This window comes from Balaenoptera physalus (genome assembly GCF_965194825.1).
Source record: "Balaenoptera physalus genome assembly, chromosome: 15".
NCBI classification, from domain to species: Eukaryota; Metazoa; Chordata; class Mammalia; order Artiodactyla; family Balaenopteridae; genus Balaenoptera; species Balaenoptera physalus.
In genome coordinates this window covers 35,422,518-35,450,179 of record NC_138894.1, presented here as the reverse complement: position 1 = coordinate 35,450,179, position 27,662 = coordinate 35,422,518, and the positions used below count along the sequence as shown (strand labels likewise).

Here is a 27,662-nt window from a genome sequence, read left to right as displayed (position 1 = left end):
AGCGCTGTCCCCGGCCCGGGCCCTTGCGAAAAAAATTGCGCGACCCCTTTCCGGAGCTGTCACCCGTAACACCCAGAAAACGCGAAATCTCACGACCAAGGCCGCGGCTTCAGACTGCGGCCCAGGAGACGGATGGTGGGTGATCCCGAGGGTCCTGGAGGCCAGGGGAGCAGGGAGCTGGTTCTCGGGAGAACCTATTTGTTGGACTCCAAACACCCACATTCCACTCGTATCCAAGTTATCTGCGAACTGAAACGACATCCCGGGACTAACTGGAGAGGGTTCGACTGATTTACACACTGGGGACTGGGGTTGGAGTTTCTCCCAAGCCCCAGGCCCCTTATACGCCACCTTCGGCTCCCGCGTGGGTTGAGACGGTTGCGGCGGCAGCCAGACTCTGCTAAAGGGCGGAGATGCGAGAAGACTCGAGATGGGGAGGAGGCCTAGATCGCCCCGCACAAACTCCAGTCCGGTTTTTGCCTCCGACTGCTGGCTCCGTCCCCACCCGCTGTCCCTCGCCCCGCCCCGCCCCGCCCCCCACCTTGGGGCAGGTGAGCCGCGGCCAATGGGCGGGCTCGGGGCAGGTGCCCGCTAACTCTCGCCTCGCATCGCTGTGGCCGAGCCCGGGCTGGACAGTGCTGGGAGGGCCGGGGGCGGGGGTCGGTCCTGGCTGGACTCGGGAAGGAGGGGGCCGGGCTCAGCCCCCAGGCCGTAGAGGCAGCTCGCAGCATCGCACGGAGCCCGCGCCAGTGCCGGCGCCGGGAGCTGCCCGCTCGGCCGCAGAGGCCGGCGAGCCTAGCTGCGCGCCGTGGCCCAACTCTCCGTTCACTGGCTCGCACACCCCTCGCCGCTCCGCGCCTGGCTCGTGGGCAGGGGCTGAGCGCGGGCGGGCGGGCGGGGGAGGTGAGGGGTGCTGGTGTGTGTGCATGTGCCTGGCTGGGTGCACACCCCGCACGGCGGCGGCGCCAGGACGCGGAGCGCTCCCCAGCGCCCGGCTGCCTCGCTCGGCTCTGGCGGCCGCGACCATGTTCCAGCCCACAGCCAAGCGCGGCTTTACCATCGAGTCTTTGGTGGCCAAGGACGGTGGCACCGGCGGGGGCACTGGCGGCGGGGGTGCAGGCTCCCATCCCCTGGCGGCGGCCGCCTCGGAGGAGCCGCTCCGGCCCACGGCGCTCAATTACCCTCACCCCGGCGCGGCCGAAGCGGCCTTCGTGAGCGGCTTCCCCGCCGCTGCGGGCGCCGGCCGCTCGCTCTACGGCGGGCCCGAGCTCGTGTTCCCCGAGGCCATGAACCACCCTGCGCTGACCGTGCACCCGGCGCACCAGCTGGGCGCCTCCCCGCTGCAGCCCCCGCACTCCTTCTTCGGCGCCCAACACCGGGACCCTCTGCACTTCTATCCCTGGGTGCTGCGAAACCGCTTCTTCGGCCACCGCTTTCAGGGTGAGTGCCCACGTTGTGCCCGCCTCGGCGGCCGGCCGGCGCCCGTGCTGAGGTGGCGCGGGGAGGCTCGGGGGCGTGCGGGGCCGTTCAGAAGTTGTTGCTGATGAGGCTGCGGGTCCGCAAAGGCCGATTCTTAAGCAGGGACGAGCCACGCCAGATCCATCCGCGCTTCTGCCGCGTTGGGTTCCCTCCCAGAGAACCAGGTTGGGACCTCTAGGCTTTCCCAGGAACGATGCCGGTCAGGACGCCAAGCCCGGGCTCATCCTTGGAGCCTCTCCTGGTCCACTCTGCGGCCTGCCTTAATCTCTCCTGGCTGAGCCAGTCCCATCCCAGAGAGCGCAGCGCCCGCCGCCCTGCCTCCGACCCAGATGGACCTGGGACCATACTTCGCTCGCACTTCCACCACCAACTCCCAGGGATCCGCCTTCGCCGGCGCTTGGAGGCAGGGGAAAGTCCACCTGCGTGCCCCGGGTCTGTGGGAAGAAGGGGCAGAGGGGAGGGCAAACTGGAGAGTTAATGTTCAGTGTTGAGTGCTCTGCTGTCTTGGGATGTTTGTCAGCAACCTCGACCCGACTTCTCCAAGTCACACGTGCTTCTCGGACCTATGGTGGGAAGGTTTGCAATAGCAAACTGGCTTCCTCCGCCACTCGCCGACTCCGGGAACCCACCGGCTGCTGGGGGACCAACAGCAGTCCTCCAAGGCAGGGGGCGGGGGCAGAGGGCTTTTAAGGTCCTAGGCAGTCCGAGCCCCCTAGTCTGCACCGGGCAGTGGGTTTGCTAAAGATCCCCCACTGGTCTCGGTCTCTCTCTCTCTGTCTCTCTCTCTCTCACACACACACACACACACACACACACACACAGAGGTTTCAATGATGTGACTTTTCCAAAAGAAAGAGTTCCATTAGTTGGAGTTCGTTTTCTTCTTTGAATTTGTTGGAGTTTTTCTTTTCTTTCTTCTTCTTCTTCTTTTTTTTTTTTTTTGGAGTGTCCTTAATTTGTGCAGTAATTGGTTTAGTTTCCGGTTTTATTTTGTTAGTGTAGACCGGACCTCAGTCTTAGGAGGTTCCATGACTCAGAGCTAGGTAACCCTGATTTTAGCAAAACAAATGAAAAGGATGTGGATAGAGCTTTGGCTCCTGGAGCTAATCCGAGGGTAAACTGGGTGTACACAGTCAAAATAAACTGGATATTGGGTACAATTATCTAGATAACAGAAAAAAATGATCTCTTGAAGCTTTCGCTATAGCTGCTTAACTGTTTCACGGAAAGCCGCTTTCCCGGGCCCCGATTTGTCAGACAATTTTCTCAGTCCCATCTGGCCAAAGGATACTGACCCAACAGATCCCACAAAATAAGATAATGTAATTATTTGAGCAAGAATCTTTGTGGGCAGTTTTGTCTGCCCTGGGGATTTCAAAGATTTGCCCAAATCATTGGGGGGGGGGGAGGGGGAAGCCTATGGTGTCAGCCGCTATGGGAAAGAAACCTGTCAATTAAAATATATGTTTACTGGTAAAATGAAATATTATTTAAAATTGAGCAAACCACCTCGATCCTCTATGGACTGGGTCCCCGGCCTGGGTCTCTAAACCTCGCGACCGCGGGCCAATTTGAGAGTCGCGGCTGTTTGTGAACCTTCGGGCCCGGGGCGACGGAGGGACCAGCGGTTAAGAGGCTAGTAGAGAGACAGGGGCTCGGAGAAGAGGGCAGAGCTGGTCCTGAGCCCTGTGGTCTCTGCTCACTCGGAGATGGCCTCCCGGCGACGCCCTCGGCTTTGGACCGGCGCTCCACGCCCTCCGCGCTACCTTTCCCGCCTCTGGCCTCGCCCGCGCGGGCTTAGGGTGCGAGGGCCGGGGGCGCCAAGCGTCGGGGGCGCCTTGCGAGAGATCCAGCTCCAGCTCTGAGCATCCCCAGTCAGGCGAGGCCGAATAAATCCTCCGCAAAACCCTCTCGGAATTTGCCGCCGCTCCCTGAGCCGTCAGTCCCGGCGGGCACGTTGTCGAGTTGCAAAAACGGTTGCATTTTTCTCCCAAGAACTGTGTCTGGACGCGGAGATGGAGCCAAATGTGGTCGCGTTGTTGAACACGGAATCCGTTGGGCACTGAAGGACTTTTCGAATCCTAAGAAGTTTTGGCTTCAGGGCCGGTCATCGTCGGGGCAGACCCCTGCGGCCCGGGCGCCCTCGAGTCCTGCGATCCCGCGGGCCCTCGGGGCTACGAGCCGAGCCATTTCAGGCCCTCCGGCGCCGCGTTTTCTAGAGAACCGGGTCTCTGAGATGCTCATTTCAGCCCCGTTTTAATGCAAGAAGCGAAACCCTACACGAACGAAAAGGAACACGTCTGCGCTCTGTGCGCCGCGCTCTCCAGCAGCGCGGTCCCGGCGCGCAGGGAAGCGGCTTCTTCGCTGAGCGAGGCGGTGGGAGAGGAAAAGCCAACGCGGGATGGTCGGGACCAGGCGGCGAGACGCCGAAGACGGGGGCGGCTTTCGAGGCCTGAAGGGGAGGAGCTGGCGGAGACGACGAGTTAGCCGCACTTCGGTGCTCTTTCCCCCGGACAGCAGGAACTTTCCAGGCCGAGGAGCAGCGTCGGGAGGGGGCCGTGGGAGACCAGGCCCTCTGGGACTGGTGGTGGTAATGGGCCGGTGCTTCAAAGGGCGCCTTTGTTCCGGCAGGAGGAGGGGGAAAGAGGTTATCTCCGTTGCCGGGCGGGCCTCTCCGTCTCGTAGCCCCAGGCCCCTCCGCCCCGCCATCCGGCCCAGAGCCCCCAGTCTGCCTCGGCCTCTCCAGGAGGGACTGCAGCTCGAGCCCCGGGCCTTCGAATCCCTAGCTCCCACCTCCTGCCGCCTCACTCCTGGGAACCTCCGTTGCTAGGTCCCAGCCAGTGCCTTAAAGGGGCCCGCAGAGAAGGCTGGAGGAAAACGGGGCGGGTGGGGTACAGTTACTAGCTCCAGGGAAGGCTAAGCCAGCCCCTTTCCACTTTTCCACCTGTCCTTGTCTGAAACTGACAGCCCGCTCTCAGAGCCCAGAATTACTGCATCTAAACAGGCCACACCGCAACCCAGTCCCAAGCTTGTTCTGCCCTTGTGATCCAATTAAGGGAAACTGAAGCCTTGGTAGGGACGTGTGAGGCCCCCTCTCCATAGGTCAGAGTGAGAGTGGCCCAGGCTCATAGGCACCACCCTAGTTCTTACACAAACATAGCAGCTATTGGTGAGTTTCTCAGTTTTGTACTAAACATACTGTTCCTTACAGGAAAGAGCCCTGATTCTTTTGAAATCAAATCTGTCATCACTAATCAACATCTTGAATACTTATTTCTGGCCTCTGCTTCTTGGTTGGGTCAGAAGGACCCCTGTGTTTCTGCACATGGAACACAGACTACAGGATACATGCTATCTGTCCCTTCAGGGCATTACAATGAACTGGGGCTATTCTCTCTCCAGTTGAGGGAGACCTCAAGCAACCTACCTTTCCCCTAAAATAGCCTGACTTGAAGCAAAGAGATGTGTATGTCAGAGGAGCTTGTTGCTTCCGTCCTCCACTTTGGGTTTATAAAGACAAACATAGAGAACTCTACCACACAAGTGACCAACACACACCACAAAATTACAAAATAGCCATCAAATCACACACACTGAGGCAGGCTGCAGTCCTGCTTTCTCAGCCCCACACTACTCTTCACACTTCTGCATCCCATTCACTCACAACTCCCCGGTCTCTCCACGCTGCCACTTCACTTCTGACCAATCTGGGCCAGTCAGGCTGCTGAGGCCAAACCCTGTGATCACAGGGGTGGGCTTTCTCTCCCTCTTCAGCTCATTTGTCCAGAGGAAACCACTGTTGGTACTTGACTTGAGCTCAGAATGCTGTTGTTTTTTTGAGGCAATTTATTTTAACATCAGCAAGAAGTGTTTGCTTCCCACCCACCTCTCGCACCTATCTCCGGCCTATCACACTGGCCCTCACTTGAGGCTTTAATCCTTCTTATTCCCACCTGGATCATTCTTCTCCTCTCTCTCCCTCTTACCCCCCTCTGCCAGACCACCTCCCCTGATCATCTGTCCCCTCCACCACCGCAAGCTAAACTTCTCTTTCTTCTGTCAGGCCTGAGAGCCCTGGATCTGCCCCCACCTTGAAGGGCCCAATGGGCAGAGTGTCCTCCCTCCAGCTTCCTATGATGTGAGCTTCCCACTCACTTTTATAGAAGCACAGATCCAGCCACTTGAAATGGATAAGGTGACTGGAAGTTAGTGGCTTCTGCCTCTCAGGCAACTCTGTCTCCCCCCAAGCACTAGCCCCTCATTCCTAGGCAATGCTGTTCCACAGAAAACCCCAGCAATAAAGTTTGCCTGTGTAGGTGTCCAAAGCCCATGGACGTGGAGAAAGTCATGTCAGGCAGTTTCCACCAGCAGAGGGATATGAACAGTTACCTGGAGAGTTTTGGCCATAGCATCTCAATTATGTGCCCTTGCTTCACTTACAGAGATATTTCCAGAGATGGGAGATCTCAACCGAATTATCCAAACAATTGTCTTAAAAAATGAAACAACAAATCAAATTGAGTCAAACCAGTGGCCGTTTCTGAAGAAATTAATCGGATCAGTCAATCTCAACAACTAACTGTCAAAACATTTCATCTAGTGCTCTGCATGGTTGATGGGTCAGGGTACTGTTATGTGCCACTGCATGAGGCTCCGTGGATGATGTCAGGGCCTGTTTCCAGTCTTGGTGGCATGTGCAACCAAGCCAGAGGTGGTGTGAAGACCTAGTGGGGGGTTCACTGAGACTGGGGCTGTGGGTGGAAGCTAGTTTCACTTTTGTAGTTCCTGACCCCACCACCTCAGCCCCATCCAGCCCAATGTCAGCCCCTCCTCCCGCATGTACGAGCTGAGTCCCCATGATGGCCAACATTTGCCAAGGGACAGTTGCACTCTTTGAAAATCCTGTATGGTAGATGGGAGAAGAAGACAGTAGGGAGGCTGGAGCATGTATTTACACACGCCCATGCAGAAACCAGTATATCTATATCTATATATATTAGAGAGAAAAATGACATCTAGATATTTATACACGTGTTTCTTCGGCAGGGGATTATTCAGGGATGAAGCAAGGCCTTTTTCCACCAGAGAGCAGTAAGTCTCCTGTGGGAAGAGGATTTTACCTGAAGGCCTGAGGGGAGAAAGGTGGGAAAGCCGGGAAGAAGAAACCTAACTTTAGACCTCCAGGTGCTGCCTGGATGCTGACTTAGCCCATAGCCTATTTTTACCACTTGCAAGGCAGAGCCTTGGCTTGTTGGAAGGAATTTTCTATGGGCTAGTAGCCTGAGCATTTAGTTGCAAGGCCGGTTTAAGCAGGTGTGAAGGGAGAGTTCCTGGGATACCCTCTTGAATACCCTCTTGAATCTGTATTTGGTAGGGGGATGCCTAACTACCTGGCTCTTCCCCTTACCACTTTCCTGACACCCAGCCCCGTCTCTGCTCTTGGTCCACTTTGAGGGAGACATGACGGGGCAAGCCGACAAAAAGAGCCTCCCACTCCTTGGCCTCTTAGGTTGCTCCAGGCACTGTGGATTTGGGCCTCACCAGGCCTGGGCCCACCTCCTGGCCTAACAGTGAGCCGCAGCGCTGCGATTCCGCGAGGCCCCCTCAGCCGGGAGGTGTTGGGAAGGGGAGCGGACTTACGGAAGGGGCGGCAAAAGGGAAAGAGGAGAAGTGCGTGTGTCAAGGGTTGGAGAGGGCATCGGAGCGCTCCGGGGCGTGTGCGAGAGCGCGGTGCAAGGGGTAGCTTGGCCGGCTTCCGCGGGCGGCCCGTTGGCCGGGCTGCGGCTCACGGCGCCCTTCTCTCTGTCTGTATCTGCGTGTGTTGCCGTCGGCGGCGCGGCCGCAGCGAGCGACGTGCCCCAGGACGGGCTGCTTCTGCACGGCCCCTTCGCGCGCAAGCCCAAGCGGATCCGCACGGCCTTCTCGCCCTCGCAGCTTCTGCGACTGGAGCGTGCCTTCGAGAAGAACCACTACGTGGTGGGCGCCGAGCGGAAGCAGCTGGCCGGCAGCCTCAGCCTCTCCGAGACGCAGGTAATGATCCGCGCTGCGCCCGGGGGCCAGGTGGAGGCGGGGCCGGAGCGGCCGGCCTCATCCCCAGCCTTCCCCAGCTTCTCCCACTACCCCTGCGGCGTCCCCGTCACGCCTGTCTTCCCTCCGACTGTATGCAGCCTCGAAGAGGCCACAGGACTTTTATTACGCACTAAGGACCCACCGGGAGGTTGGGATCAAACCTTATCCCGACCCCACTCCCATAGCCCATAGGAGGTGCCAGTTGCCAGGAGGCGGCTGGCGCCCTCGGGAGCCGGCCGAGCGCGGAGCGCCCAAGCCGCGGTCACTCCGCGCCCACCCGGGCCCTCTGGCGCCGTCTCGGCCCTGCGGTTACTGCAGCCCTTCTCCCGCCACTGTTCCGGGGGCGCTCAGGGGTGTGTGGGGTGCCCAGGCCTGTCTCGCACTGGCTTCGCTGCTGTGCAGGGGCAAAGCGGGCGGAGGCCTCGCTGTCCCCCAGCGGGTGTGCTGTGGAGAGAAAGCCCACGTGTCCTCAGGCTATAAACATCAGAAGCAGAGGGATTAAGCGGGAGCGCGCAGCCCTGCTGGGGGTCCAAGGGGGGCACTGATGTCTGCCCAGCCCGGCTGGCAGGGCTCTGAAACTGTGGCGTGTGTGCGCGGGCGTTGGCGGGGCCTGGGAACGGTGAGAGAGCAGATTCTGGTACTCAGGACCTGTTTCCAATCACTTGAAGGGCTGTTGAGTTGGGGAGGGAATAAACTGTAATGGAGTTGAAGGGGTTTGAACTGGGTGAAATTACAATCACCACGTAGTATTTTTGTAATTGATAATTAGAAAAAAAAATTTAAAGAACTAGAAGGGAATTATAGGGAGGCAGATTTGGGTTTATTGTAAGTAAAGACTTTGCCATAAATAAATGCTGTCTGGAAGCACCGCTAAGCTCTTAGTCCGCCCGGAGTCCAACGTGCGGGGGCGGCTGGCTGCTGCCCTGGAGGCGGATTTCAGTATCTGAATGGGCTTCGGGAGACCTTAACTCCCTTCTGTCCCTGACAGAGCCCAGATTTGCAAAGAGAGGTCGGCTGGCGCGGCCCAGCAGCTCTCGCCCGCCGGCATTTCATCTTCCGCTCCCCTTTCTGCTCGCCTCGCCCCTCTTACACCACCATCCTCCACCCTAGTCCTGGACAGTGAGAAGGCGTCCGGCTGGAGGTGGGGGTGGGGTGTGTGTGCAGCCTGGGGTCTCCCGGGTAGCAGTGAGGATAGATGGAAGGCGTCGTGGGGGAGTCCAAACCCAAACTTCGTCCCCAGCATCCTGCAGCCCCGACCTCACTCTTTGCCGCTCACGTCGCATTTTGGTATCCATTGTCCTATCTATCTGATGCCCTATTTCATCAATGCATTGCTCCCATCTCCGCGGCAGGACCCGGGCTTTTTCAGATTTGCTAGCTGGGCTGTTCTAACTGCAGAGATAAAGCTTACAAAACAACGGACTTAATTTTAAAAACGTTTTAAAGAAAGATATGTTTTTTAAAAAAGAAGTTAATAAAATAATACCCCCTTTGCCCTCTTGGCAAACAGTGTTTTAAAATTGTTGTTTAAGACAAGGTGTCAATTTAAGAATGGTATTTATAGTTAACTTCATTTTTAAAGTATTAGTTATTAAATTTTAATTGCAGAAGTGTAAGAAAACAAAACCGTTTATAAGCCCACCACCCACAGATTAACACTTGTTGAAATAATGTCATTGTTTTTAAACTTTCAATTTTTTAGCTCAGCCAGAGCATTTTTAATTGACTTTCTTTCAACTGAACCTATCTGCCTGTCAATATTTACTCCTAACAATGCCAGTTAGTAAACCCAATGATTTTCTTTCATTTTTATTATAAGGTGCTTAAACATATATTTAAAACAAAACCAGATAGAAAATAAAATGTATCCAGCTTCACTAACGATCAAAACGCATGGCTAATCTTGTTCCATCTATAAATGAGCTGGTTAAGCATATGAAACAAACAAACAAAATAATAGAACTGTGGGAGATTTAAGCCTGAGAAACCTCCTTGTAGAGTCCTGTCTTTCCAGGTGAGGCCTTTGAGATGGAGAGATGAACTAGGCAGAGCACCGCATGCAGGCAGATGGGATTTCAGTATCTGCCTCCTTGCTAACTGACTGTGTGACCTTGGGCCAGTTACTCAACCTCTCTGAGTTCTGTTTTCATCATCCATAAAATAGGTTGTTTAAGGATTAAAGGCACCTAATATGAACTCAAATAAGATTAATTCTCATCCCCAGTGCTTCCCTTCCTTTTGTTGAAAGTAATATGTCAAATTAGTGTTATAATAAGATCCAAACCTGGAATTCCTGACTCTTAGTTCAGTCTTTTTCATCAGCAGAGCTGTCTTTCTGTCCCTCTCTTAACTATCATTAAGACCTAGGCTATATAACTAACTAATTATCTATTTATCTCTCTGTATTTGCCAGGCAGGCTGACCTGTCATTTCTAGCTATCAGCTATTTGTCAAGCATCAGTCACTCCCATCAGCCCCCTGCCATCTACTTCTACTGTCAATATCTGTATTCATCTCTCACAGAGAGCTATTTTGTATCTAGCCGTGTACTTCTGTCTGCTTTCATTAAACTGCCTCTGCAAAGCTGGTTAATTTATATTTCCTATTTTTTATTAATTCTGTCTTCTTCTTAGCAATAATTCCTATTTACCCAACTGTTGATTATCTCTTTATCATCTACTCTGTTTTACCTTCTGTATATCTACCATCCATCTCAAACTTCCATCTCTATAGATCTTTAGCAGCTGACAGTGTATGCATATGTCTGTAATGGTTACCATCTCATCAGCTCTCACTTTGTCTTTTTTTTCTGGGCCTCAGTTGCTGATCTGAAAGATTGAATGAAATGAACTCCAGGGTTCTTTTTAGCCCTGAGCTTCTGGTTCATCTATATTCTACTTCTCTGTATTTCTGTATAACCCCTCCTCCAGGTTCTCAGAACTCACAGCATATCTCCCGCATATCATAATATTTATATGACTTTGCTATTGTTTAATAATCTTCCATGTCCAAATGTCAGTCTGTACACTGGTTGCATCCATCTCTCAAAGAAATCTTAAAATGCAGATTCCTGGACCCTGCTCAGGAGATTCTCTTAGGAGTTCCAGGATGGGACCCAGGAATGTTTTTAAAACAGCTCTCTGGGTGATCCTATAAACAATAGCCTGAGCATAAATAAATAAATAGGCCTGAGCATCTCAGCTCTGGGAGGCAGAGGCCAAGCCTTCCTATTTCTTGCTGTGCTCCAGGGCCCAGCTCAGTGACCAGCAAAAAGTAGATGCTCCATAAATATGTATTGAATGAACGGGCAAGTTTCTCTTGATTGTATACTTATCCATATGTTAACTTTATCAGTCATTTCCCTCACTCTCTGCTGTCACTGCTCCCTTTCTGTCCCTCTCCTTCTATCATTCCCTTACGCTTTCCTAGCTGATTGTTGATCTAGATGGTCGAATTTTATTTACCAGTTCATGGATAAAACTTTTGGGAGGGTTAAGCAGATTGGTGTGGGGGTCTTAGTTCAGATTTCAGGGGTGTCTGTATGCCCAAAGCTCTAGCATGGGATATTGGGGGTGGGCAACCTGAGATGCTTTGTTGGGGTAGGGCTATAGTTTGGTTGCGTGTGGGGTATTTGTGCTGGGATGGCCGTGGGTTAATCCAGGAGGTGGAGGGAGGGGCCCTGGGCAAGGGCTAGGTCTTCCTTCCGGCTCTAATTATTTGCTTCTCACTGTTGTGCAGCCCAGGAGTCTCACTGGAGTGAAGCCCATCTAAGCTTCAGTCCTGGTGGCTGGTGGGGCAGACTCGGGCCTGGGTCAGATCAGAGCCGAGAGAGAGAGTGTGTGTGTGTGTGTGTGTGTGTAATGGGTGTATGTAACATATGTATGCCCATAATGTGGAGCACATGTGGGCTTAGTGTGATCAATGCCCAAAGGTCAGGTGCTATCATATGTACACGGCACGGAGTGCCTCTGTGAGCTTCTGTGCCTGTGTGGGGAGGGGCACATTAGTTTTGGGGGGAGTGAGAGAAAGCATTTGGTTGCTTCAGCTGATTGGTTGGTTAGTGTTTCCAGCTGCTCCTCCAGCTCTGAACAGTTCAGGAGGTGTTTCTTGACCTTCCCTGGCTCAGTTTAGCTGAGCTAAACTGTGAGGGAAAAGCATGCAGAAATGTGGTGTCTTGGCCTTGGAGATTCCTCATGCAGTGCCAGGGCATGTGAGGGGTGGGTGACTGGAGTCCCACTGAAGCCACAGCTGTGGACTGAGGGAGTCAGGGGAGAGCTGCATCGGTGGAAGTCTCCTGGGAGGCTGCAGACACGCAAGGCTTGGAGGGATGTGTAGGCTGGTGGGAAGAAAGGGGAGGCTTTGAGATTAAGACGGAGCAGGAGCTGTCAAGTCTGGCTACCTTCTTGGGTCCCGAGAGCATGGGTGGTGGGGTCTTACGAGGCAGGAGTGTGTGATCACCTGCCTATGGGTTTTTCCCCCCAAGGGCATGGTAAGAAGAGTTCCTGCCTGGAATATCTGCCTTTGGGGAGATGGCTGAGAGGGAGATACCCTAGGGACTTGAATTTTAGGGAAAGGTTACTAGCTCACTGTGTGTTCTGAGATGCACTCATCCCTTCTCTAAGTCTTGGCTCTTCTCCAAGAACTTCTGCACCTCTGAAGCTCCAGGAGGCCAGTGGGAGGCAGGAGATAAGGGAGACTGGAATGGTTCTCTGAGGGTGTGGTCCTGAGCGAGCAGGCAAATCTTGTGATGTCTCCCTGAGAGTGAGGCCAAGCATCCAGGGCGGACTGAGAGAGAAGGAACCAAGAAAGCTCAGGAAGAGTTAGGACTCTAGTTGATGGGGAGTCAGAGGTAACCTCAGTTTGGTGGGGTGAGGGTTGAGCTTAGCATGGCATTGGGCTTGACACTGAGAGTGGGAGCAGTTCACGTGATCAAATGTTAGGAAGTGGATCCCAGTGGAGAGGGCAGGGAGGTGAGCCGGCTGAGGAGTGGCTTGACTGATGTCGCTAAGCTTCTTTCTAGTATGAGGACTTTCTCTGTGTCTGAGGATGACAGAATAGGAGGACACAGACTTAAATTAAAACAGAAGAGACAACAGTAGGACATAAGGAGGAACTTCTTGTATCAGAGTTACAAGACTCAAATGCCCCTTGATAGAGGTTTTTGAACTCCTTGATGAGAGGACAGGTATCTGAAAGTATGCAGGGGCCAGGAGCCATGGGCTTTCCCATTTGGGATGGGCTAAGATGGGGAGTGGTGGAAAACAAGGGATCCAAACCTGGTTCATTCAAAGGTAAAGTCTGAAACACTGGCTGGAGTTGTAGTTTGCTTGTTTGTAAGTTCATTTGTCCATTCACTCATGCACGTCTTCATTCATTAATGCGTACGGTGATCAATCTGCTAATGCCTTAATGCCTTCATTCATTCATTCATTCATCCGCAGCAGTTTTACCTTCTTTATCCTGCCTGACTCAAGCTGACCCTTGTCCCCTCAACAATGGATTTTCCTCTCCACCTCCCGTCCCAGAAGTGGTTAATCCAATCCACAGCATGAAGAATTAAGAACTGACCCTCTTGTAGAAGTGTCCACTGAACTAAGCCAAAAAAGGATCCCATCTCTGCAGCAGTTAGCACTTTCAAAACCCCCTTTCCAATTAGACCTCAATCCCTCTACCATTGATTTTCTCCTGTTTTCCAGGTTGGCCCAAGCGCCTCTTTCCTAGAGCATAGGGCTAGGTCACTTCACCTCTGCCCCGCTGGCTGAACATACCTGGAACATGCCCACTGGGCCTCCAAAGCCAGCTAACACACCACTTTCGTTCTCCCGGTTCCCATACCATCTGATGAGGAGACAGAGGTTTGAGCAAATAAATTAACACGTTGCTGGGGTCATTGTTACTGAGGCAGATAAAAGCACTAAGGAGTTACAGACAGGTGATGGGGCACATCCAGTCTAGGAACAAGGGAGCAGTGTTTCGAAGACTAAGCAAGAGTATTCCAGGTGGTGTAACTCAGACAAAAGTGGAGACTCTTGGAAGGATCTCGCTTATCAGAAAAACTGAGAGACATTGAGTGAGGTGGGGACTTGGGCGGCCACAAGGAACCTCTCTCTCCCCAAACCCAGAGGGCTCAGAGATGGGTGAGGGGTTCCTCCAGCCAGCATCCCAAGTGTGCCCTGGACTTGAAAAGTGAGTAGCGTGCCGGTGTTGAGGGGAGGCAGTGAAGAATAAGCAGGCCTCCTAAGGCCGCTCCCACTGCGCTGGTACCCACGCTATGTGACCTGGTTCCTTTCTAGGTCCTCTGTCCTTTAGGGAAGGGGTTCTGGAGTGACCCCAGCGTTGCCTGGCTGGGGTGTCACTCTTATCTCTTACTACATTCAGAGACCAGTTCCTTTACTTTTTCCAAATAAAAAAATTACTGATAATTGTTATCAGTAATGCATTAAAGAAAAGTCAGAAAAGTGGAAAGAAGAAAGACAAGTCACCCATACTTTGGGTACATTTCCTTCTAGTCTTTTTTCCCCATGCATAGGCTTTGTTTTTCCATGGTGTGATCACACTGTGCCCAAACTGTGCATCCTTTCGTTTTCACTGATATTACTAAGTCATAAGCATCCCCTTGTTATTACAGTCTTTGTAAACAGCATCTGGACACTCAGCCCAAGGCTGTTCTCCGGAAGGTAGCCAGGCTGCCTGGGGAGAGAGTTTTTGTCCCTGTTTCTAGAGAGCTGCCTCCTTGACCCTAGTAGTTTTCATGGAGAAAGTATTCAGAATTGCTTTTCATTTGTATGTACCAGGAAGCCAGCCCTGGTGTGAAAACATACCCTGTGCCCTGTGCCCAAGAAGCTTTCCTTCTTTGGACCAGTGAGGCTGGGCAAGAGTAGTAGCCTAGGTCCATCCCACTAGAGGCGAGTCTCCTTCTGAAAGGAGACTGGGGAGTGTGTGTGGGAAGGAGAAGGTGCAGAAAGGGGCCCTGTGTCCCTGGTGCTGCCCCAGATCACGCATCACCAGGCTGGCCACGCTTAGCCCTCAGCCAGCCCCTCGGGCTCTCAGGAACACCGCCCCAGGCCTGAGTCACACACAAGCCTTGCACAGGAGGCTGGGCGAGCTCACCCGCCTACGGGCTGGCACAGTCACAGTGGGCTCCAGGGCGGGGGGCAGGGGCCAGGCTGGCTGCCAAATGGTTGTGCCGAGAACCACCCAGGGCCCAGCTAGCCCTGTGCCCAAGGAAAGGTGGGCATGGAATCCAGAAGCCCTGCGCCTGGAGCATCTGCCATCCTCCCCATCTATCTGAGCTGGGACATGCAGGCAATGGGTTTGAAGCCAGCTCTGGAAATGAGGGAAGAAGGCCTTCCCTCACCGTCCACCAAGGCCAGGTACCTCATCTCTTCCTGTCCCTGGCTGGCTGCTCTGTGTGTCATTGACCACTGGCTGCCCTCACACCTATCCTCGTGCTCAAAAATTAAAGGGCAAGGCAGATGGTACCATGGAAACCCTGGGGAGGGGTGGGCTGTTGGAGGAGCCCTGGGTTGGGTCGGCTCCATGGAGGGGACAGAGGGGAGTGTCTGGGAAATGTGAGAGTGGGGCATCCTGGGCACGAAGCTACTCCCTGGGCCTGGATGCCAGGCCTGCTTTGGCTGTCACTGCCTGGCTTTATGCCTACGGCCTGTGCTTTTCACCCATTCTCAGGGAGCAGGGGCAGAAGTGGGTAGTGTTTCTGAGGATTGCCTTTAGGCCTGCCCGGGAATCAAGGATCTCCCCTCAGCACTCACTGCTGCTGCCAAACCGAGGTGCTCATCATCATTCCACACACATGACTTACCGCTCACCACCTGCATGGGCACCGTGGATCACTCCAACTGCCGTTGGCTAAACCTACCTGCTTTTTAAATGTGCTGTCAATTCAGGAAACCATCCATGCCTCATAACCCTGCCCTTCGGCACCACCTTCCCCAGAGACCCTCTGGAATTCCACCTGAGGTTGCTAAGATGGGGTCCTCTGGTGGAACAGACTAACCTAGACAGCATGAGAAGTTCGAGCCTCGAGCAGCAGGGTCCGTGACCCTAGGAGCGCTCTGGCTGTCCTGGGCGCTGCTCTTGGTGTGGACACCACCTCCTGGTTATGCAGCCGTGTCCACTCTGCCTCTTTGTGCCACAGAGAGCACAGCGTTGCCCCGGGGGGTGGGGCTCACTCCAGGCCATCAGAGCCCGTGTGATGGCTTCTTGTATATTCCCTCATTTCCTGTTCACATCAACCCTGAGAAGGAGTAATTATTCATCTCTTCTCTAAAAACTGGTAGAGACCCAGGTCTCTCTGTTCCTGTGGTTGCAGGAACCAGGATGCTTGGCAGTTCCATGACCCCCTCCCTTCCCTCTGTTGAGGGGACAGGAAAACGGCCGCTCTCTGGCCCCCTGTGCCCTCTCCCTGGCCCCCTTCATTTGCATCTGGAAGGGCAGACCTCCAGACGCATGAGGTGGCACCGGCCAAAGGAGGCAACCCTGGCCTCGGTTTCCCCCTCCGGCTCCCAGCTCAGCCTGAGTGCTGAGGCCCTGGTGGCCGCTCTGGGGGCCTCCTGGGTGTTTCTCACCTGTGCCCCTCCCTCCCTGGCCCAGGTGAAGGTGTGGTTCCAGAACCGGAGGACAAAGTACAAGCGGCAGAAGCTGGAGGAAGAGGGGCCCGAGTCGGAGCAGAAGAAGAAGGGCTCCCACCACATCAACCGGTGGCGCATCGCCACGAAGCAGGCCAACGGGGAGGACATCGACGTCACCTCCAATGACTAGAGTGGGCGGTCACAGACCCACGAGGGCGGAGCGCTGCTCGCTGCTGGCCAGGCCCCTCGGCGGGCCCAGCACGACTCTGGCCACTCCTTGGCCAGGCTGCGTGGAGGCCTCAGGTCACGGCCCCAGAGGGCTTGGAGCCTGGGGCCACCACCGACAGAGGGACAAGAAATGGGCTGGCTGAGGCCCGGGACTGCTCGACCTTCTCCTCAGAGAGCCTGCCTGCCTGAGCGGGTTGCAGGCCATCGCAGCCTCCCAGCCACTCTCCATTTCTCTTATCTCCTTTTTGTTTTGATGCGTTTCTGTTTTAATTTATTTTCCAGGCACCCGCTGTAGTTCCTAGTGATCCCCTTGTGTCTCCCTTCCCTATGGGAATAATAAAAGTCTCTCTCTTAATGACACAGGCATCCAGCTCCAGCCCCAGAGCCTGCGAGCCTGGCGTGGTGGATTCTGGCTCTGAGGGCCATTGGCGGGACAGGCAGAGCAAAGCTTGCTCAGGGCCTGGGAGCCTGGGGTGGGGCCTTGGAGCCTCAGTCCATTCGCTCTTCTCCTTTCTTGGTGGTTGACCCTGGTCTCTAGCTTCAGCTCCACAGCAAGAGAACCTGAGGCTCGATGTAGGGAAGGACCACCCTGTGTCTTGAGGGAGGCTATGCTCAAGTCTCTCCAAACTTAATGAGCAGGTGGGAATCAGGCCCAGGTGGGTCGGGGAGGAGAGAGCGTCCGTACTTGCCCATGCGTAGAGCTCTGGTGGCTTCTCCAGTTGAGGGAAAAACAGAGGAAACGGGGAGTGTTGGGGGCTGGGTGGAGGGCGCACCATTCACAGAGGCGGACGGTCCCTGCCGCAGGTCCTGGCCCCACCAGGATGCTCACCTGTCCCCGGAGAGGCCCCCCCTCACCCTCCCGGCAGATGAAAGCTTCAGATGAAAGCTTCGGACCCCGGCTGGAGGCCGAGCTCGCAACTGGTTCCCGAGGGCTCAGGGCCTCCCAGGCTTGCAAAGAGCTCAAGGCAGGGCCCGCTAATCTCTTTAGTTCATCCGCCTCCAGTTTGTCCACTTGTCTTTCCTGCTTGTCACACATCATGTTTTCCTTCATCCTAAGAAACAAAACCCGTATTCCTAACACCCTCTCCCTTACGATGTCCAGAGCTGCCTCTACCTCTTCAGCTCCCATGTGCTACCCAACCCCTTGCTGTCCCTCCTCTGCCTCCCCACTGGGCTGATGCTCATGACCGCCACCAACCACAGTTACCGCCACCCTTGTGGCCAGACTCCACACCTCCTGTCTGGCTTCACTGCTCCGCACCTTCTGGCCGTTCCCTCCTGGGCTCCCCCGCCCCTCCCTGCCTTCACTCGGGTACCCCGACGCCTCTTCCCGCCTCTCTGAGTCCTCCCCAGTCACCCCTGTCCCGTCGCCTCTGTCCACCTCGGGGTCAGTCCGTGCTCCTCCCGCCTCCCGCACTGTGCCCTCTGCCTGGGCCTTTGCATCCACCTCCAGGACTTCCCTTTGCCTCCCAGCCAGCGCCTCCAGCCAACCTCTGCTGTGGGCCTTTGCATCCACCTCCAGGACTTCCCTTTGCCTCCCAGCCAGCGCCTCCAGCCAACCTCTGCTGAGCTGCAGACCTATGAGCCGGCGGCCTGCTGCCCTCCGCGCCCCCCAGCACCTCAAACCCAACGTGTTCACAGCTGACTCACGGCCCCACTTGCTCTCTTCCAGGACTGCCCACCTTCGCAAACAGCCAAGGTTTCTTCTACCTTGGGAAACAGTGTACATGGATCCCGGGGGTTTGCGAGGGGAGGGCAGGGGTGGGAGGCATAACGAGGTTTGTGCAGATGTCAAGGATGAGGCCCACTTCAAAGGAGGACCTGCGTGCTGCGGCTAGGGTTCTCTTCCTCAAGCTCAGATAGGACCACGCCACCCCCTTCCTCAGGCCCCCACTCCGCTCCCTTCTTTCCCACCCTTGGCCTCTCCTCCTTTGCTGCTGGTGCCCTCTGCTTCAGTCTCACCCACGTCATCCCTGTCCCCCAGTGAGCCACGTGTTTGGCCTGTGCTGTGCCTTTACTTATCCTATTCTTGGCGTCTAGAATGTCCTGGGGGCGGGGGGGTTGATCAATGTTGAAGTCATTGGAAAGATGTCAAAGGCCAAGCCTTGTTGCCTGGGGCACATGCAGGGATCCAAGCACAGAAGGTCCTGCTGCTGGGACTGTCAGTGTCTCTCCTGGGTCCAGTCAATGCTAGAAACCAACGGGCTGTGTCCCATCCCAACGCCCTCCCCAGACATCAACCAGGAAAGTCCAAGTTGAACCTCACAGTGGACTCTCGCTGCCGGGCAGGTTGGATAGCCTCTGGGGAGCAGGTGTGCACAGGTGGGGTGAAGGTAAGAAGAGGAGGCATCTTTTTGGCACCATGCCGGGGCGGAGGAATGGGTAAATTGTTCCTCTCTCTCACCTGGTGGGGGAGGGAGTGCGGGAAGACCACAGCAGAGCATCCCTGTCATCCAGATAAAGGGCTGGAAAAGACCCAGAGAAACCCGCCCATCTTCCTAGGCCAGGCCCGCAAGGGGTGGGGCGGGAGTCCCCGCCGCACTCCCATCCATGCCCTCATGTTGTGCCTCTCCCCGCAGACGGTAAATATTGGTGTTGTGACTTCATTAATAAAGGCTTCTGTGAGCCTGAAAAACATGGAATCAGGATGAACTATTTTCTGAGCTGTGGGCTTGCCAGGTTTGCTAATTTGGGAGTTTTTGGGCCCTCTCCAGGGAACAAACCAAAGTCTCTCTCGAAGAGACACAGATGCAGCTGGGAAGGGGAGAAGCAGCCGAGGAATGATGCTCCCTTCCTTCCCCCGACCGTTCCTCCCCCCGGGGATCAGGGCCCTGCAGAGGTGAGGACGAGGACGGGTGGGCAGCAGCGCTCAGTAGGCCTGCCCTGAGCGAGCTGGCTCGGTCATAGCCCCTCGCTGGGGCTGGCCTGGGCCCAGCAGAGCCCCACCGGCCGAGCTATTGTTGACGAGCACCTTGAGAACCCCGCGTTGCCTGTGGCTGAAGTGGAGGGAACACAGGGAGCTATCCTCAGCTCTGGTGGCCTAAGCTGCGTGCCTTCCTTTCAGGGAATGATCTCTTCATGTCCCCTTGACCATGGGACTTTCTGGGCTTGGTTCCTGTGGGCACTCTGCAGCCATGGCCCTTGCTCTCAGCATCTCGACACTTGGTTTACATCAGCTCTTCCTCACTGGTGCTGGGAGAGCTTCCCGTGCAGCTTTGTTGAACCCTCGCCTAGTGAACTGGGTTCTGCCCAGGAGGGAGCCGGGCCGGGCCCATAGGCCTCTCTGGAGCCCCTGCTCTGGGGCAGACACCCAGGGGGAGGGGCAGGGGGGGCCAGCAGGCTGAGTGCTGCGGGCCCAGCCAGCTTTCCCGTCAGACAGGCACTGCCAGTGCGGAGCCAGACATCGGGAACAGGTTTAACCAATTACCCAAGCGCCCCATCTGCTGTCTGGGGCGTGTGTGAGGGTGAGTGCGTGTGAGGGTGTCTGGGAGCGTCTGGGAGGGCTGTGGGCGTGCGTATGTGAGTGTGACCGTGTGGGCGTGTGTGGGTGTGTGGTTGCAGGTCCCGGTCAGCCCCCTCATTTGTCAAAGACTGTGCCTACCAGCTCCTGGTCCTCCTGTCTCCCCAAGACCTGAGGGTCTACACTGACAACCCACCCAGCACCCCAGCCTCTCACCCCCTTCCTTTCTCATCACCACCCACTCTCAGGGTGTATCAGAGCCCAGGATTGCGCCTTCTTTCCAATCGCACGTTCAGATGTCCTTTCCTCTCAGACCACACGTTCTTTCCTCTCACTCACACAGTTTTCCTCTACAACCATGCTTTGACCTCATGGGCCCCTCTATTTTCTCTATGACATCCCCTTGTCCCGCCGTTCCTTAGTTGCACCTGCCTGAAATCACAGACTTGCTTGAACCCCTTTCCCCATCTGCCCTTGCAGCTGAGTCAGCGAGGACATCAGGCAAGCGGGCTGCATGGCACCCCTCAGCTGAGGCCTCACCCCTATTAATAAGTCCACTCCCATTCCCCACAGGAATGTCTCAAACCTCTCCCCAAGGTTCTCCCCCACACCTCATTTTCCCCCTTACTCTCAGCAGAGGAACTTACTTCCACCTAGAAGCACTAGAAGGGAACACCTTCATATCAGTCAGGGGCCCAGTAGAAAGAGATGGTCTCGTCAAATGGAAGCGCTTTGAGGAGAGTTGAATAAAGGGCAACCAACAAATTTTGGGAAACCAACAAGAGATGTTGCAGGACTCCAAGACTAGCAACCGTTGGGAATCCATGTGGCCCTTAGGCCTGAAGGGGCCAAGGGCAGGAGCAGGTGCCAGACAGAACCTGAGAGGACAGCTGGACAGAGAGGGCCCCAGACAGGAGCTGTAGACTTTAGGAGCAAGAGGCCCACAGCCTGCAGGGGATTCTAGGGGGTATAAAGCCCCCAGTCTCACTCTCCTCCAATCCTCCAGTTTCCTGCCGTTGACTCCCGATGGCGGGAGCCAGACAGCGAGTGCTATGAGTCAGCTTCCTGGGACGGAGAGTTGGGGGAGAAGGTTGCAGAGTGGATCTGGAGGGGCCAGGGAAGCTAGCCTTCCCCCCCACCCCCGCTTCCCACCCTCAGACCCACACTGCCTGCATCCAACTCATTCTCTCCACTTGCCTCCTGTTATCAGCCAAGATCCTCCCTGCCCGCCTGGGGACCTCACTTCTGGGTGGTTCTTCCTCTTTCCTGCCTTTACAGTCTCTTCCACTCTCACCCTTTAGAGTTTTGAGCTGCCTGAGAGTCTCCCTTCTAAAGCCCTCCCTTAGCCCCATGTGATGCTGCAGCCATCGTCATGTCTCTCTGCCCAACTCACAACCAAATCTCTTTAAAGAATTCTCTGCGTTGGCAGTCAGTGGGAGTCCTGCTAACTTCTCAGCCCATGGAGATCTGGCTTTTGCCCCGACCACACTCCACTGAGACCATTCTCTTCAGGTCCTTCCAAGAGACACAGCCTGGTCTTCATCTTCCTTCAACTCTCAGCACCTATTAAATATGTGGACAACCTCTCCTACTTGAAGCATTCTCATCTCTTGTCCTCTGGGATACCATACTCTACTTATCTTCCTCTTACCTCTTGTATTAATCTGCTAGGGCTGCCATGACAAGCACCGCAGACAGGGTGGCTTAAACAACAGAAATTTATTTTCTCACAGTTCTAGAGGCTAGAAGTCCGAGATCAAAGTGCCAGCAGGGTTGTTTTCTTCTGAGGTTTCTCTCCTTGGCTTGCAGGTGGCTGTCTTCATGTTCACATGGTGTTCTCCCTCTATGTCCAAACTTCCCCTTCTTATAAGGACACCAGTCATATTGGTAGGCTTAGGGCCCATCCTAATTGATCTCATTTTAACTTAATTACCTCTTTAAAGATCGTACCTCCAAACAGAGTCACATTGCGAGATACTGGGGGTTGGGACTTCAACATACTGGGGGGACATAATTCAGCCCACGACACCTTTCTTGTAGCTGAGAGTCTTAGCAGGCGTCACAGATGGGGACTCCTTGAGGTTCCAAACCAGTCTTCCTCTTCTCCCCACCCCCCACGTACTCCCCCTGAGTCACAGAGGTGGTTACCTCTGTTCCTTTAGCTCCAGGTACTCTCAATAAATGGATAACATGCCAATCTACACATCCGGTCCCACCCTGCCTCCTGAACTCCAGACAAGCACACTCAATTGTCTCCTGACATCTTGACTTGGTTATCTCATAGGAACCTCTAATAACTTGCAGAACAGAATGTACCATCTTCTCTGCAGATTTGTTCTTCCTTCTCTGTTCCTAAGCTCTGAGAAGTGGCACCACCATCTATGTCCTCAGCTGCCCAAGCCAAGAACCTGGGGCCATCTTTGACTTTTCTCTGCCATCCTTTCCACAATCAATCGGCAAGAGCTAAGCAGTTCTGAATCTCTTCACTTCTCTCCATCCCCATCCCACCACCTGGTCCAGGCCCCATCTTCCCTCACCTTGACTGCCACAGTGGTCTCTTCCCTGGTCTCCCCAGCAGTCTTGCCTTTTCACGCTACACTCCACTCTGTTGACAGATGAATCTACTTCTCCACTTGAAGCCTCCAGTGGCTCCCAGCCTCCTTGGCGCTGCAGCCCCTGGCTCACTTATGTCTCCAGTGTCTTCCTGCAGCTCACTTCTGGAGAGCGAGGGCCCTGCTGTACTGTCCCTCCCTCTGCCATGCTCACACGTGAAGAGGAGGAGAACCAGCTCAGGTGGCTGGGGACTGATGGCAGCCCCCTTCCCTCATTTACCCGCTGGATTTGCGTGGGGTCTTCAAGGGGGACATCTGGTGTCTCTGTCTGTCTGCCCATTTGTACACCTCCTCTTTCCCCATTTTGTTCTCTCCTTCCTCCTCTCTACCCTTCTGAAAGGCCCAGGGGACTGGGCTGAGGTGGGTCTCCCGATTCTTGCTCTGGCTGAGGCGGTGTCCTTGTCGGAAAGGAGCCAGGCTCTGACCTGGACAGTCTGCCAGCACCTACCTCGGAATGGGACACGGAGAACAAACACTTCTGGGCCACTGCCTGAGAGAGACACCTGGTACTGCAGGGAAGCACGTACGGGTCAGGCCTTTCAGGGAATGGCTGAGACTCTCCTGTTTGGGGGCCTAACCAATGGCAGCGGAATGGGTGAGATGGCAGGGGCGGCAGCAGTTCTGGAGGACAGGGGAAGCCGGCTCCCTGGGGCCTCGGGAAAGGGTCACTCATCACTGCCCTCGTCCGCTAGCATTCTGACTCTCCTTCTAACCATGGCCTGAGTGGGAGGAGGGAGGCCCTAGGGGCCAGCGGATGGGGATGGGGCCAGGGGAAGCCACATTCCTGGAGTGTTAATGATCTCCGGGCTAGGCAGAAGCTGAGCCCCCAAACTAGCTAAAAACAACAAACAGCTCCCAGGAGGGATTTGTGTCTTTTCTGAGAGTCAAGGATTTCCATCCGGATGGGGGCCGTGGCCAGTGAGGCTCTTAGCAAAGAAATTCCCCAGAGACCAGAAGCCCCCTGACCTAAAAGTATCACTTCGAGAACGGACCCCTCCCCCATCCCTTTCCCCCCTCCCACCCTCCTAGGGAGGCCCAGCGCCCAGGCAAAGGGAGGTGGCAGCCCCCCGACACCTGGAGGTGTGGGAGAAGCGTCTGGGTGCGTTCCTTACCTGGTCTCTTCCGTCCTTACACCAGTCCCCCGAGTGATGCTGTTCTTCACGTTTTACAGCTAAGGGACACCAAGGCTCTGCTGGAGATGTCCCATAAACATCCGACTGAATGAATGCGTGAATAAAGGAGGTGACTGGCTAGAAGTCACAGTCGGGCTGTGGCCAAACTGGGGCTGGAACCCGGGTCTGCCCTACCCCAGCCATGAACCCCGCCTCCACTACATGGTCCTCCTGGCAGAGGAGGCCATCAGCTTCTCCCTGCAGGCTTGGAAGATGCTTGGAGGTCCCAGAGACGAGGCCAGGCCTCACTCCCTCCGGAACTCTGGGAGCTGCCTGGAACTGGAGGAGCCAGAGCTGTCAGGAGGTGGCCGAGGCCTGGCCCTGAGGGACTGTGGAGGAGTTAGGAAGGCGCAGCGTTCCCAGGGATGGTGCCACGCACCACTGCCAATATCAGGTACCTTTCCACTGGGCTCAAACCTCTTCTCCCTGTGAAGTCCCTCCGGGCCCCCAGGCAGTCCAGAATGCCCCTCCCATGCCTCCCCCCAGTCCCCTGGATATCAGTAGCCAAGAATCTACCAAGATCCCTCTTCTACTCAATTCCTTGCGGCGGGGCCCTTAGTGAGCCCTCCACTCAGTCACCACCCTGTAAAGGGTCTTTCTGCAGCGTTTCAGCTCACCCGCTTTGTCCCGCCTCCTGCCCTCACATGCCCCTCCGTCTTTTTGTCTCTCTTTCCCTTCGGGCCTCCTAGCAGGCCTGAGCCCTCCTGGAGCCTGGGTCTGCACCTTCCTCAGGGGCCTTCTCACGACATCCTCAGTCAGCTCTTGGCTTGTTCCCACTGTTTCCCCACCCCTACCTGCCCCACCCACAATTCACAAAGCCAAGCCCTGATGCTTTAAATCCATCATTTATTGCCCACAGCTCATTAGTATTACATAAATCACAAGAGATTGAGAAATTTTCTGAGAAGGTTAAAAAGACACTGCAAAGTCCCCTGGGAGTGGCCAAGGCATGTGTGCTGGTGACTCACTCACACTGGCCCAGGGCTAGAAAACCACCTTGCTTCCGTCCACTGCCCTTGTCCTCTCAGGACGTCACCCTGCTCCCAGGCTAGAGGCCCAGGACAGGAGACCAGCTGGCTCACAGTCAGGAATTGGAAAAGGGGTCTGTTGGTTATCTTGACATCTTGGGCTTTTAGTTCCTGTGCTCTCAGATTGCTGTCTGGAATAGGAGAAGGGCATCCCCAAGCCTGAGGGAATGTTTGAAGTGACCAGAGGAGGGTACACCAGGGCTAGAGAGAGAGCCAGTTGCAGGTGTGCCCTGTCTTCTGGCACAGCTGGGCCAGGCCCAGCCCTCAGTGGATCCCGGCTCAGCCTTCCCACCACCCCTAGTTATGAACCAATCTGTCCACGAGGCCTCCCTTCCTCAGCAGAGTAGAGGACGGATGTTGGCCAAAAGTTTCCCCTCATGGTATTTTTTGCAGCCAGACCAGGACTTAGCAGCATGGTCGCCTGAGCCTCTGTCACAATTACCCTGAGCTACAAGGATCCTTTGCCACCCACCCCTCCCACTCCCAGGAGAAACCCCCTTAGCTCATGTGAAATTGCATTGGGAGCATGACCGGAAAGCATCCAGGAGACAAAGTAAGTAGGTTATGAGATGCCGAGGCCACAGGGCTCCCAAGACTCGGGCAGGGATGGGGCTGGGCGGGGGCAACCAGCACAGAGGCAGAGTTGGAAAGACCCCATCTCTGCCAGGCCCCCGGACGGGGTGGGAGTAGAGCTGGGGTGGGCAGTTTTGGTCCCAAGGTGAAGTGCAAAAGAACAAGACCCTATGAGAGGTGGGGCAAGGTGAGCTTGAAGTGAGCTTTTCAAAAGAGGACCCAGACATGCCCAGCCCCCAGTCATTGGCACATTCACATTATGGCAGGATTAGCTAAAAACGACCTGCCCCTCCAACAACACTGTGGTACCCCCTCTGCTCCTGTGTCCTCCATGCCTGTCTCTGCCGTCTCCTTTTCCGGATGGGCAGTGGGTGGGCTGCTCCTTAGGAGAGTGGGGAGCCCTCAGGGCAGCATCCTGCAGAGCTAGCGGTGGGGGGGGCACCAGGGCCTGCCTGGGCGGTGAGGGCAGCAGGGGCTTCTGAGGAGTGCGTGGTATCAATGCACCTCACAACTACCCTGCCCTAAAGATGGCAAGAGCCACCCATGGCCACGCCCTTGCCGTCCTGCAATAGCCTTTTCCTGCAAGTGCATGTGTTCATCTCCAGCCAGGTCTCTCCCCAGATGAAGTCGCCAGGGAAGCAGAGGCCCTTTGGCTGCATATCAAGGGCTCCATTCAAGTTGGGGTCAGGTGAGGGATGCATGGAGGCCCAGGCTTCCTCTTTGTTTGGGCCTTTCAGATGGGGGTCAGGGGGCTTATCTTGTTCACCCCCACCTCAGGCCCTGCTTCCTCTGCAAAGCTCCTGTAGCACTCTCCCCTTTCCTCGCCTGCAAATGAGAGTCAGCAGCAAGGGGCCTCGGAGGCCCATGCAGGGTGAGAGGCAGCGGCATGAGCATGTGGGCCCACACTCAGGCCCAGGCATGCACGCTGCCTCTTCCCTCAGACCTGTAAAGTGTTTGGCAAAGGTCAAGTGCTCCAGGAATGTGTGTTCACATACAGAAGGGCAAGGTCCAGGTTCTGAGGCCAACAGCTGGCCATTTCCAAGGGAGCCTGCCCCATTCCCAGTCCAGTGTCCATGCTGGGGATATGCCTGGGATGCCCAGCACCTGAGCAGGACAGGCAAAGACAAAGTCTAGTTGGAAGAGCAGGTGGGAACCCCTCAATCCAGTCCTCTGGTTTCACACAGGGAGTGGAGACTCAGCGAAGGTAGTGGACATGTCCAAGGTCACACAGCCCGTTAGTGCCAGAGCTGGGGCCTGCTGTTCCTGGGTTGATGCTCTCAGGTAGATACCTAGAGATCTGGGCTTTGCACTCTCAGGCATGAGACCCTCCTGCTCAGGAAATGGTGGGCTGGGGCAGGTGGCCCGGTGGCTGGAAAGGACAGCAGTCAGCCTGGCTCCAGCCCTACCCTCAGTCCCAACGCCCAGCTTCCAGCCTGTGCCTGGAAGGAAGCTCTTCCCGCAGAGGGCAGAGTGCAGGCCACGGTTCCCGCCAAGCTTCGTTCTTTCTTAGGACTTCCTGCCTGGAGCTGGGGTCATCTCGGGGTCTCAAATGGATCAGGGCTCCGTGGAGGGTGACACCAGCCTCAGTGTGTCACTGGGTTTCATGCAGAGGAACTGGTTGTGCAGGTGTGGCATGAAGGCTGGCCACACTCAGAGCCAGCTGCCCAAGGAATCTTCTAGAGGCCTCCAGTGCCCCTTGACTTCCTGGGCCACCTCCTGAGGAACTCAGTCACAGCTGGTTCATCCTGTGAAGTGTAGACTGCCTCCCCTCCCCTCCCTAGTCCAGCCCAGCGCAGCCCAGCCCAGCCCAGGGAGCTATCGGGCCTGGCCACAGTAGTATCTTAAATCTACCAGCCAGGCCACCAAGGCCACCAGGCCCATTCCTCCCACCACCTGTTGCATCCGGGCAGCTGCAACCAAGGCTTGATTCTGATAAAAAAGAAAAAGAAAAAAGAAACCAAAGTATAAAAGAATCCTAATCCTACCCCGTGGGCACTCTACAATTTTTCAGCTTCACACATAATTGTGCTAAGTAGAGTTTTGACAACCCCACGTAAGGCCCAGAAATGCACTTGATTATTTTTCATAGTAAATGTGTCAGAATTCCTCTCCCTTATGTTACAGTGTGAATAGATTAGTCTCCCTACCACTGTGGGGGGAGGGCTCCCGCAGGTAGCCCAGGACTGGGGGGTCAGCTGGCCTCTCCCTGCAGGTGCAGCCCACGGGACTCCTTCCCTGCCCCCAACCCCCGGCCTGGACAACACCCCGTTCCCCAGGCCGGCCGGCCACCGCTCACAGCCCCTTGTTGTACACCACTGTCCGGCTGCTCGTGGCCCGGGCAATCTCAGGCTCTAACTGGGTCGTTTCGATCTGAGAAGAAAGTGAGAACAGAGAGAGGAAAGGTGAGGGGGATGGGAGGGAAGGGGTGAGTGGGGAGCTGGGAGTAGCAGTTA

The 27,662-nt window shown here is 55.5% G+C and overlaps 2 protein-coding genes across 4 annotated transcripts in view; one reads left to right on the top strand and one right to left on the bottom strand.

Moving 5' to 3' along the window:
- The first annotated feature begins 327 nt into the window (after positions 1-327).
- EMX1 (empty spiracles homeobox 1) lies at positions 328-16,724 on the top strand. Of its 2 annotated transcripts, XM_082427597.1 has the most exons (4): positions 328-1,440; positions 6,526-6,570; positions 7,325-7,509; positions 16,159-16,724. In XM_082427597.1, the coding sequence occupies exons 1-4, from the start codon at positions 414-416 to the stop codon at positions 16,324-16,326; spliced, it is 1,425 nt and encodes a 474-aa protein (XP_082283723.1). In that variant the 5' UTR covers positions 328-413; the 3' UTR covers positions 16,327-16,724. The 2 variants fall into 2 exon arrangements, with proteins under 2 accessions (XP_082283723.1, XP_082283724.1); XM_082427598.1 differs by lacking the exon at positions 6,526-6,570 and having other exon boundaries at positions 708-1,440.
- A 7,713-nt stretch (positions 16,725-24,437) lies between these two features.
- The window catches only part of SFXN5 (sideroflexin 5), a 120,693-nt gene continuing 117,468 nt past the window's right edge, over positions 24,438-27,662 (bottom strand). For both annotated transcript variants that reach the window (XM_082426073.1, XM_082426071.1), the window contains one exon: positions 24,438-27,579. In XM_082426073.1, the coding sequence (XP_082282199.1) occupies positions 27,502-27,579 (78 nt within the window). In that variant the 3' untranslated portion in view covers positions 24,438-27,501. The remainder of the gene's footprint in view (positions 27,580-27,662) is intronic.